This window comes from Symphalangus syndactylus, chromosome 19, assembly GCF_028878055.3.
Source record: "Symphalangus syndactylus isolate Jambi chromosome 19, NHGRI_mSymSyn1-v2.1_pri, whole genome shotgun sequence".
Lineage (NCBI taxonomy): Eukaryota > Metazoa > Chordata > Mammalia > Primates > Hylobatidae > Symphalangus > Symphalangus syndactylus.
Window position 1 is genome coordinate 42287430 of NC_072434.2, and position 12093 is coordinate 42299522.

The 12093-nt window shown below is 43.2% G+C and overlaps 1 protein-coding gene across 4 annotated transcripts in view; it reads left to right on the forward strand.

Moving 5' to 3' along the window:
* ZYG11B (zyg-11 family member B, cell cycle regulator) overlaps window positions 1–12093 on the forward strand; it is a 116783-nt gene that overhangs the window by 30284 nt on the left and 74406 nt on the right. For all 4 annotated transcript variants that reach the window (XM_055235243.2, XM_063613844.1, XM_063613843.1 and 1 more), the window contains exon 2: window positions 373–538. In XM_055235243.2, the coding sequence (XP_055091218.1) occupies window positions 373–538 (166 nt within the window). The remainder of the gene's footprint in view (window positions 1–372; window positions 539–12093) is intronic.

Genomic DNA, 12093 nt, shown 5'->3' on the forward strand with positions numbered 1-12093 from the left:
TCTCAGCTTCATACTCATGTCTGAACAGCATATTGTGATGCTTTAGTTGGTTTCGAGCTTCCTAAGCTCTGAGGTCTTCCACTCACCATCCCTGACTGATTAGAACCCCCTGCTTTGTGCATACTTAGTACCCAGTGTGTCCTCTATTTTAGTACTAAAGGGGCTGTATGTAAATGTTTGTTTCAGTGTTTTCACTTCTATTGCTTCTTGAGAACATAGATCACAGATTGTATGCCTTACACAGTGTCTAGCATATGATAGACACTAAAGAAATACTTGTGAAATGAGTACATGAATGTTTTGTTCTCTGCTTTTCTGGAAACTAACTTGTTGGTTTTTGTGTTTCTTTTATATTTTTCCCTGGGCTCCAAGGAGGAGGCATCTCCCTATTCCTTACTTGATATCTGCTTGAATTTCTTGACTACTCACCTTGAGAAGTTCTGTTCAGCCAGACAAGATGGAACACTGTGTCTGCAGGAACCTGGAGTATTCCCACAGGAGGTGGCTGATCGACTGCTTCGGACCATGGCTTTTCATGGTAAAAAAAATAAACAGAGGAAACAAAAATTATGAGCTGTCAATTGGATTTGATTTTGAAGTGCTACAGTAGCCATTTAATTATTTTCTTAGAAATAACTGAGAAGGCCAAATGAGCCTGATGCCAGGACTATGAATTCATTTATTGCCTCTTACTGTGTAATTTATAATAAACATTTTTCATTTTTTTTTTTTCTTGACAGGGTCTCAGTCTGTTACCCAGGCTGGAGTGCAGTGGTGCAAACACGGCTTACTGCAGTCTCAACCTCCTGGGCTCAAGTGATCCTCCCAGCTCAGCCTTCCATGTAGCTGGGACCACAGGCTTGTGCCACCACGCCTGGCTAATTTCAACATTTTTCATTTCTAATGGGGCAAACCTTTTTTTTTTGACTTTGAGAAGTCTTTTTTTTTTTTTTTAATTTTTTAAGAAACAGGGCCTTGTTCTGTTGCCCAGGCTGGAGTGCAGTAGCACAAAACTCCTGGGCTCGTGTGATCCTCCTGATTCAGCCTCCTGAGTAGCTGGGACTATAGCTTGGCTAATTTTTTTATTTTTATTTTTGTAGAGATAAGGTCTCACTCTGTTGCCAAGGCTGGCCTCAAACCCCTTGCCTCAAGCAATCTTCCAACCTTGGCCTCCCAAAGCACTGGGATTATAGGCATGAGCCACTATGCGCAGTTGAGAATTCATTCTTATGTCAGAAATAACTCCTATAACTTGTATCCATTTAGAGGTTTGCCAGTATAAAATAACTTACATCGGGCTGGGCGTGGTGGCTCATGCCTGTAATCCCAGCACTTTGGGAGGCTGAGGCAGGTGGATCACCTGAGGTCAGGAGTTCGAGACCAGCCTGGCCAAGATGGCAAAACCCTATCTCTACTAAAATACAAAAATTAGCTGAGTGTGGCAATACGTGCCTATAATCCCAGCTACTCGGGAGGCTGAGACAGGAGAATCACTTGAACCCAGGAGGCAGAGGTTGCAGTGAGCCGAGATCGTACCACTGCACTCCAGCCTGGGCGACAGAGCAAGACTCTGTCTCAAACAAACAACAACAAAAAACCTTATGTCTTCATTTGACAGTGGGAGAATTATTACTGTTATGGAAAAACTAATTTCTGATTTTGACCTTTGAGATGGGAAATCACAGCCAATTTAGTACTTTGGTTTTCAAAAACCAATGCTGAAAATCAATTGGGAAGGTCTTATCTGTGTAGTTTTGCTTATGTGTGGAGAAATTTTGTTACTTCAAGTTTTAATTTGAAAGAGATCTATCTTGGCCGGGCGCAGTGGCTCACACCTGTAATCCCAGCACTTTGGGAGGCCAAGGCAGGCGGATCACGAGGTTAGGAGTTCGAGACCAGCCTGACCAACATGGTGAAACCCCGTCTCTACTAAAAATACAAAAATTAGCCGGGTGTGGTGGCGCATGCCTGTAGTCCCAGCTACTCAGAGGGTGAGGCAGGAGAATCGCTTGAATCCAGGAGGCGGAGGTTGCAGTGAGTCGAGATTGCACCACTGCACTCCAGCCTGGGTGACAGAGCAAGACTCTGTCTCAAAAAAAAAAAAAAAAAAAGATACACCTTTATATCTTTACAGTTGATAAACTCATAAGTATGGAATATGATTTGTCCACAGCTGTAGAATAGAATGTAAATTTGGCAATAATAATAACTGTCATTTATTGAATGCCTATGTGCCAGGCATTTTACATATATTTTCGTGGAATTTTCGCAAAAACTCTGTAAGGTAGCTATTATCATTCCCGTTTACATACAGATAAACTGAAGTTCAGAGAAGTTAACTTCCTGAGGGTCATACTGCAAGTAAATAGTGGAGTCCTAATTCATGTGCAAGTCTGTCAAATTTTAAATATATACTCGTTCCACTGTGCCACACAGCCTTCCTACACCTATGTTAGAGGTATCCCTGCTCCTGGATGCCACATACTGGTTTATACTTTTGCTGTGACTTTATATATATAAAACTGTTAAGTTCCAATAATGTGTTCCAAGGAAGAGTAGGATGAAATGAGGCTGTAACTGAGGCATTTTGGAATAATTTAGGAAAGAAGAAGACCTCTACATTCCTTGTTTTTCACAAAGTTCTTCATGCCTGCAGTCTCTTTGAATTTTTCCAGCCTGTCATAGGAACTAGGGTAAATTTCTGTATTATATATGTTAAAGTTAAAAGTCACTTACACAGCTGCACAACAATTTAGGAGATCATGCCAGTGTTAGCATTTCTTTCTAATCTCAATTTAATGATCATGCTCAGTATATTATTATTATTATTATTATTTATTTATTTATTTATTTTTTGAGACGGAGTCTCGCTCTGTTGCCCAGGCTGGAGTGCAGTGGTGCGATCTCGGCTCACTGCAAGCTCCGCCTCCCGGGTTCACACCATTCTCCTGCCTCACCCTCTCCGAGTAGCTGGGACTACAGGTGCCCGCCACCACGCCCGGCTAATTTTTTTTGTATTTTTAGTAGAGACGGGGTTTCACCGTGGTCTCGATCTCCTGACCTCGTGATCCGCCTGCCTCGGCCTCCCAAAGTGCTGGGATTACAAGCGTGAACCACCGCGCCCGGCCTTATTATTATTATTTTGAGATGGAGTCTCGCTGTGTCACCCAGGCTGCAGTGCAGTGGCGCAATCTCAGCTCACTGCAGCCTCCACCTCCTGGGTTCAAGCGATTTTCCTGCCCTCAGCCTCCTGAGTAGCTGGGACTACAGGTGCCCACCACCATGCCCAGCTAATTTTTGTATTTTTAGTAGGGATGGGGTTTCACCATGTTGGCCAGGTTGATCTTGAACTCCTGACCTCAAGTGATCCACCTGCCTCGGCCTCCCAAAGTGCTGGGATTACAGGCATGAGCCACTGCCCCTAGCCAGTGCTCAGTATATTAGATTAAAAAGAGAAAACTTGTCTTGTAAATCAAAAGAACAAATGCTAAGGCCTTAACTTTGCTAGATTCAGTTATCCTTTGGAAATGTAACTACTAGCTAATAGTAGTAGTTAACATTTATTAAATGCTTATTATTGTATGTTAGGCACTATAGCAAATGCTTTATATGGATAAGATAATAGGTGTGGGTTTTAAGCAAGTCTGACTAAATATTTGTCCTCAGAGTAATGTCTTTGAGAGGCTACATGCTTGAAATGTATTTTCTACCTCTTCTCTTCAGACTGCCTTCAGATGAGGAAACTGAGGGTCAGAAAAATAACTTGTCCCTAATTGTGTTACCCCAGTGTGATTACCTGTCTTCTTCATCAAGAAGGGTTCTGAATTATTTAATCTCTTTATACAAATCATATCCATCTTCAAACAGTCAAGATTTGATACTACTGAGAATATGCAAAGGAACATGTTGCCAGTTCTTGTCTCAATTTGTAAAAGTTGCTTTATACATTTTTCTTCGTGTTTGAAAATATTCATACTGAGAAGAAAGTTATTCAGTTGATACTTTTATTTTTTATTTATTACTGTTATTATTTTTTCCTTGAGACAGAGTCTTGCTCTGTCACCCAGGCTGGAGTGCAGTGGCGCCATCTTGGCTCACTGCAACCGCTGCTTTCCAGGTTCAAGCAATTCTCGTGCCTCAGCCTCCGGAGTAGCTGGGGTTACAGGCACATGCCACCACACTTGGCTAATTTTTGTATTTTTTTTTTAGTAGAGATGGGATTTCACTATGTTGGCCAGGCTGGTCCTAAACTCCTGACCTCAAGTGATCTATTGCCTAGGCCTTCGAAAGTGCTGGGATTACAGGCGTGAGCCACCGCTCCCGCCTTGTGAATACTTCTAGAATTGGTAATAGCAGCCGAGGGCAGTGGCTCACGACTGTAATCCAAGTACTTTGGGAGGCCAAGGCAGGCAGATCACCTGAGGTCAGGAGTTCGAGACCAGCCTGGCCAACATGGCAAAACCTTGTCTCTACTAAAAATACAAAAATTAGCCCGGCGTGGTGGTGGGTGCCTGTAATCCCAGCTACTGAGGAGGCTGAGGCAGAGAGAATTGCTTGAACACGGAGGTGGAGGTTGCAGTGAGCCAAGATTGCGCCATTGCATTCCAGCCTGGGCGACAAGAGTGAGACTCTAACAACAACAACAACAAAAAAACAACAAAAACAAAAAACTGGTAATATCATACAGTTTCTAATAGCATATTGATTTTAGAAAATGTTTAACATACACATTTAAAATTTTTTTACTTATTTACTCAATTCAAAGGATCAGTGATATTGGTAGCAGTCTTTTTTGTGTGTGTTAAAAAATTTTCTTTTTCTTCTTTTATTTTTTGTAGAGACGGTCTTGCCATGCTCCCCAGGCTGGTCTTGAACTCCTGGCCTCAAGTTAGCCTCCTGCCTCAGGCTTCCAAAGTACTGAGATTACAGGCATGAGCCAATATGCCTGGCCTACTTTTTTTTTTTTTTTTTTTTTGAGATGGAATCTCACTCTGTGCAGTGGTGCAGTCTCGGCTCACTGCAGTCTCGGCTCACTGCAATCTCTGCCTCCTGGGTTCATTTGATCCTCCTGGCTCAGCCTCCCAAGTAGCTGGGACTACAGGCGCCTGACACCATGCACAGCTAATTTTTGTATTTTTAGTAGAGGCAGGGTTTCACCATGTTGGCCAGGCTGGTCTCAAACTCCTGACGTCAAATGATCCACCTTCCTTGGTCTCTCAAAATGCTGGGATTACAGGTGTGAACCACCATGCCTGGCACTGGCCTATTTTTAAATTGACATATAATAATTGTACATATTTATGGGGTATGTAATGATGCTTCAATACATATAATGTATAGTGATAAGATTGGAGTAATTAGCATATTCATCATCTCAAACATTTACATTGGAAATATTCACTATCATCCTTGTAACTATTTGAAACTACGAATTATTGTTAACTGTAGTTATCCTACAGTGTGTAGGACACTAGAACTAACTCCTCCTGTCTAGCTGTGATTATGTATCCTTTAATCAATCTCTGCCTATCCTCCTCTTCCCTCTACCAGTTGCCAGCCTCTACTAACCTGTTCTACTTTTACTTCTATGAGATCACTTTTTTGTTTTTTTTGTTTGTTTGTTTGTTTTGTTTTTTTTTTTTTGTTTTTTTTTTGAGACAGAGTCTCGCTCTGTTGCCCGGGCTGGAGTGCAGTGGCGCAATCTCGGCTCACTGCAAGCTCCGCCTCCCGGGTTCACGCCATTCTCCTGCCTCAGCCTCCGAGTAGCTGGGACTACAGGCGCCCGCCACCGCGCCCGGCTAATTTTTTGTATTTTTTAGTAGAGACGGGGTTTCACCGTGGTCTCGATCTCCTGACCTCGTGATCCGCCCGCCTCGGCCTCCCAAAGTGCTGGGATTACAAGCGTGAGCCACCGCGCCCGGCCCGAGATCACTTTTTTTAGCTTTCACATATGAGTGAGAACATGCTGTGTTTAATTTTCTGCTCCTGGCTTATTTCACTTAACATAATGTCCTCCATCCATGTTGCTGTGAATGACAGGATTTTATTCTTTTTGATGGCTGTATAGTATTCCATTATGTATGTACACCACTTGTTCTTTATTCATTCATCTGTTATTGGACACATAGATTGATTCTGCATCTTGCTATTGTGAATAGTGCTGCAGTAAACCGGGGGGGGGGGTACAGATGTCTCTTTGATATTCTGATTTCCTTTCCTTTGAATAAATGTCCATTAGTGGGATTGCTGGATATGGTAGTTCTATTTGTAGTTTTTTGAGGAACCTTCACACTGCTTTCCATAGAGTCTATACTAGTTTACATTCCCACCAACAATGTATAAGAATTCTCTTCTCTACATCCAGTATTTGTTATTTTTTGTCTTTTGTTAATAGCCATCCTGAGATGAGATAATACCTCATTGTCGTTTTGATTTGCATTTCCTTGATGATTAGTGGTTTTGAGCAATTTCTTTATATATTTGTTGGCCATTTGTATGTCTTCTTTTGAGAAATATCTATTCAGGTCATTTGCCCACTTTTAAATTGGATTGTTTATTTTTCTGTTGAGATGTTTGAGTTTCTTAATATATTCTGGATATTAATCCCCACCAGCTGAATAATCTACAAGTAATTTCTCTCATTCTGTAGGTTGTCTTTCCACTCTGTTGATTGTTTCCTTTGCTGTGCTGTGCAGAAGCTTTTAGTTTGATATAATCCCGTTTGTCTACGTTTGTTTTTGTTGCCTGTGCTTTTTTTTTTTTTTTGACAGGGTCTCACTCTGTTACGCAGGCTGGAGTACAGTGGTGTGGTCGTGGCTCACTGCAGCCTTAACCCCTCAGGCTCAAGCAATCCTCCTGCTTCAGCCTCCCAATTAGCTGAGACTATAGGCATGTACCACCATGCCCAGGTAGTTTTTAAAATTTTTTGTAGAGGCAGGGCCTTACCATGGTTCCCAGGCTGGTCTTGAACTCAAGTGATCCTCCTGCCTCAGCCTCCCAAAGTGCTAGAATTACAGGCATGAGCCACCATGCCTGGCCTGTGCTTTTGAGGTTTGTTCATAAAATCTTCTCAGGTGAATGTCCTGAAGTGTTTCTGCTATTTTTTTTTTCGTTTGTTTTTTTGAGACGAAGTTTTGCTCTTGTCACCCAGGCTGGAGTGCAGTGGCGCCATCTCAGCTCACTGCAGCCTCCGCCTCCCAGGTTCAAGTGATTCTCCTGCCTCAGCCTCCCGAGTAGCTGGGAGTTACAGGTGCCCGCCACCATGTCCAGCTAATTTTTGTATTTTTAGTAGAGACAGGGTTTCACCATGTTGGTCAGGTTGGTCTTGAACTCCTGACCTCAGGTAATCTGCCCACCTCGGCCTCCGAAAGTGTTGGGATTACAAGTGTGAGCCACCGCGCTTGGCCCTTCGCTATATTTTCTTCTAGTAGTTTTATAGTTTTGAGTCTTACATTTAGGTCTTTGATTCATTTTGAGTTGGTTTTTATAAAGGTGAGAGATTGGGGGGTCTAGTTTCATTCTTTTGCCTGTGGATATCCAGCTTTCCCAGCACCATCTATTGAACAGACTGTTCTTTTCCCAGTCAATGTCATTGGTGCCTTTGTCAAAAATCAGTTGATTGTAGATACGTGAATTAATTTCTAGGGTTTCTCTTCTGTTTCTGTGTGGTCTGTGTGTTTATTTTTATGTTGGTACTTTGCTGTTTTGGTTACTATAGCTTTATAGTATATTTTGAAGTCTGGTAGTATGATGCTTCCAGGTTTATTCCTTTTGCATAGGATTGCTTGAGCCATTCACGGTCTTTTGTGGTCCCATACAAATTTTAAGATATTTTTTCTATTTCTGTGAAGAATGTCATTGGTATTTTGATAGGAATTGCATTGAATCTGTAAATTGCTTTAAGTAGTAGCTATAAAAGCAGTTTTTTTTAGCCTTCCTTCCTTCCTGCCTGCCTGCCTGCCTTCCTTCCTTCCTTTCTTTCCTTTCTCTTTCCTTTCTCCTTCCTTCCTTCCTTCCTTCCTTCCTTCCTTCCTTCCTTCCTTCCTTCCTTCCTTCCTTCCTTCCTTCTTTCCTTTCTTTTCTTTCTTTCTTTTCTTTCCTTTTTTCTTTCTTTTCTTCCCTCTGTGGCCCAGGCTGGAATCTAGTCGGCTCGCTGCCCCGGCCTGCGGGCTGCCTGGGATTGCCGGCGCGCGTCACCACTGCTGCCTGCTTTTTCTCCTTTGGCTGGAGGCGCGGTTTCGCCATGTTGGCCAGGCTGGTCTCCAGCTCCTGACCCCGAGTGCTCTGCCCACCTCGGCCTCCCGAGGTGCTGGGACTGCAGACGGGGTCTTGCTCACTCGGTGCTGGGTGTTGCCCGGACTGGAGTGCGGTGGCGTGGTCTTGGCTCGCTGCAGCCTCCGCCTCCCAGCCTCCTGCCTTGGCCTCCCAGGGTGCTGGGATTGCAGCCTCTGCCCGGCCGCTGCCCCGTCTGGGATGTGAGGAGCGCCTCTGCCCGGCTGCCCCGTCTGGGAAGAAGTGAGGAGCGCCTCTGCCCGGCCTCCTCGTCTGGGAAGTGAGGAGCGCCTCTGCCCGGGCGCCCCATCTAGGAAGTGAGGAGCGCCTCTGCCCGGCCACCCATCGTCTGGGAAGTGAGGAGCGTCTCTGCCCGGCCACCCATCGTCTGGGAAGTGAGGAGCGCCTCTGCCTGGCCGCCCCGTCTGGGAAGTGAGGAGCGCCTCTGCCCGGCCGCCTCGTCTGGGAAGAAGTGAGGAGCGCCTCTGCCTGGCCGCCCTGTCTGGGAATTGAGGAGCGCCTCTGCCCGGCCGCCCCATCTGGGATGTGGAGAGTGCCTCTGCCCGACCGCCCCGTCTGGGAGGTCTACCACGGAGGCCAGAAGCAATGTGGGGGCTGGACGTGGTGGCTCATGCCTGTAGTCCCAGCACTCTGGGAGGCTGAGGCGGGTCGATCACTTGAGGCTAGGAGTTCGAGACCAGCCTGGCCAACATGGCGAAACATATGAAAAATACAACAGACAAACCAACCAACCAACCCAGCGACAACAAAACAGGTCTACCCTGGAGTCATACTCTAATTTTTTCTATTTTCCTCCCTTTCTGATCCTTTATTCCACTTTCTTTTTCTTCCTTTTCCTTCTCCTTCTTCTTTGTCAAATAGAGGATTGAGTTATTATCATTGATCCATACAAAGTCCCTCTCTCATTTATTTTCTTTAATTCCCACTCCCCATTTCTATTCCCCGTCTTCCCATGTGCAACCTTCCTAATCTGTTTGATATGCATCTTTTTGTTTGTATGTATTTTAGAAAATGTTTATTGTTTTGTCTGCAAAAAATTAATTAAAAAATACAAAAATCCAAAGCAGTTTTTTTAATAATTATTTTTTATTTTAAGAGGCAGGATCTTGCTTTGTTACCGAGGCTGGAGTGCTGTGGTGTGATTTTGGCTACTTTGAAATTTTTTTGTAGAGACAGGGTCTCACTGTGTTGTCCAGGATGGTATCAAACTGCTGGGCTCAAGCAGTCCTCCTGCCTCAGCCACCCAAATTACTAGGATTACAGTTATGAACCACTGCACTCAGCCAGTAGCAGTCTTAATTAAAATAAATCTGATGCTAGAGTTTTACTTATTGGGGTCTGTGATTCTCTTGTCATTATCTTTTCTCATTGTATCTGTGTCTGCATGCTAAAAATTTTCCAGGAAATATGGGCATAAGAGCTAGAAATCAGAGTGAGAATTTTACCATCTAAAGATAATGTTTCTGTGTCATACTGTCAATCTAATCTAAATTTACAAATCTTGACATGTTCAGCCTTCTGGTTCGAGATAAAACTGAAAATTTGAAACATTATTAATTGCTTCCTTGACTAGCCAGATAGACTTTCTAGGTGATTGAAAGCTTACACTCCCAGACTAGCACCCCACTTATTTGTAAATCACATTGCTGGTCACTTCAGCTGTCTGTCCTAAATCAGAAAGAAAGAAAAAAGGCTCTGGGGCACAATTCTTGTATTTATGCGTCTGTATTTTACTCCTTGAAAGAAGGAAAGAAGCCTTTGAGTTATCATTTAGAGCATGTTGATTCTTTATTTTATTTTATCTTTTTTTTTTGAGATGGAGTCTTGCTCTGTTGCCAGGCTTGAGTACAGTGGCACTATCTCGGCTCACTGCAATCTCCGCCTCCCAGGTTCAAGTGATTCTCCTGCCTCAGCCTCCTGAGTAGCTGGGATCACAGGCATGCACCACCATGCCTGGCTAATTTTTGTTTTTTGTATTTTTAGTAGAGATAGGGTTTCGCCATGTTGACCAGGCTGGTCTCAAACTCCTGACCTCAGGTGATCCACCCGCTTCGGCCTCCCAAAATGCTTGGATTATAGATGTGATTTACCGTGCCCAGCCAAGATTTTTTTTTAAATAAGAAAAGAGCATGAGATCTAGAAATCGGTCCTAGGTATGAGTCCTGTTTCCAACATTAATTTGCTATTTGATGCTGGACAAGTTACTTTACAAGTCTAAGATTCCTCATCTGTAAAATGTTGATAATTATAACTCCCTCACAGGGATTACTGTGAATATTTAAATAAGACAACGCAACATGAATCTTGCTTTCATGGAGCATATAGTCCAGTGGGAGACACAATTAGGAAGTAAACATATAGAATTACAGGTTGTGCCAGGTTCTCTGAGGGAAAAAGAACACTGTTCTCTTAAGAAGAATAATAAAGGAAGGGAGGTGTTTTAACTTGGATGATCAGAGAAAGCTTCTAAAGTGGTGATACTAGACTGAGACCTGTATGACAAGGAGGGAAGTCAGTAACATAAAGGTGGGCCCCTCGGCACTGCCCAGGAATTCTGGAGTATTTCCCTAGTTAACTAGTGTTCCTCACAGTAGTTTCAGATGTTCTTTGCCCTTCTCAGACTTTCTACCATTTATCTTAGTAAGAAAATTGAAGCCATCAGATAAAATTCCCTTAACTACATGTAAACCACTGCTTCCAATTTTTCTGAGTGATCTTTTTTTTTTTAAAATAGAGATGGAGTCACACTATGTTGGCCAGGTTGGTCTTGAACCCCTGGCCTCAAGGAGTCCTCCTGCCTTGGCCTCCCACAGTGCTAGGATTATAGGCGTGAGCCACTGCATCCAGCCTATCTTTTTTTTTAATTAAATATTTTTTGAGACAAGGTCTCATTCTGTTTCCCAGGCTAGAGTGTAGTGGCATGATTATAGCTCACTGCAGCCTTGAACTCCTGGACTCAAGCAATCCTCCTGACTCAGCCTCCTAAGTAACTGAGACCACAGGTGCATGCCACCAACATCTGACTAATTTTAAAAAATTTGTAATGGAGATGATATCTTTCTATGTTTTGCAGGCTGGTCTTGAACCCCTGGGCTCAAAGCAATCCTCCCACCTCAGCCTCCCAGTTATAGGAATGAGCCACCACGCTCAGTTTTTTGTTTTTTGTTCTCTCCCAGTCAGGGTGTTACTCTGTCACCCAAGCTACAGTGCAATCATAGCTCACTATAATCTCAAACTCCTGGGCTCAAGCGATCCTTCGACCTCAGCCTCCTGACTAGCTAGGACTACAGGTATGCATCACCATGCCCGACTAATTAAAATTTTTTGTTGTTGGGATGGAGTCTTGCAGTGTTGCCCAGGCTGGCCTCAAACTCCTGGCCTCGGGTAATCCTCTTGTCTCATCCTCCCAAAGTATTGGGATTATAAGCATGAGCCACTGTGCCTGCTCATCATTTCTTTAAGTACTTTTTCAACCCCACTGTCTTTCTCCTGTCCTTGAGATATTCCAGTGACACAAATATAGCTTTAGGTTTTTGGTTTTGTTTTTTTTCCCATTCTGTTCTTGTTATTTAAATTAGGTAATTTATATTCTTTTATCTTCTAGTTCACTGATCTTATTTCTCTGCTCTCTATTTTACTGTTGACCTCAAGCATTATTGTATTTTTCACTTCTAAAATTTCTATTTGATTCTTCTTTATATCCTCTCTTGCCTTGCTGAGTCTGTTTTCATTTTTTTCTTATTAATTTTTTTTAAATTTTATTTATTTTTGAGACGGAGAATCTTGCTCTGTCGCCCAGGC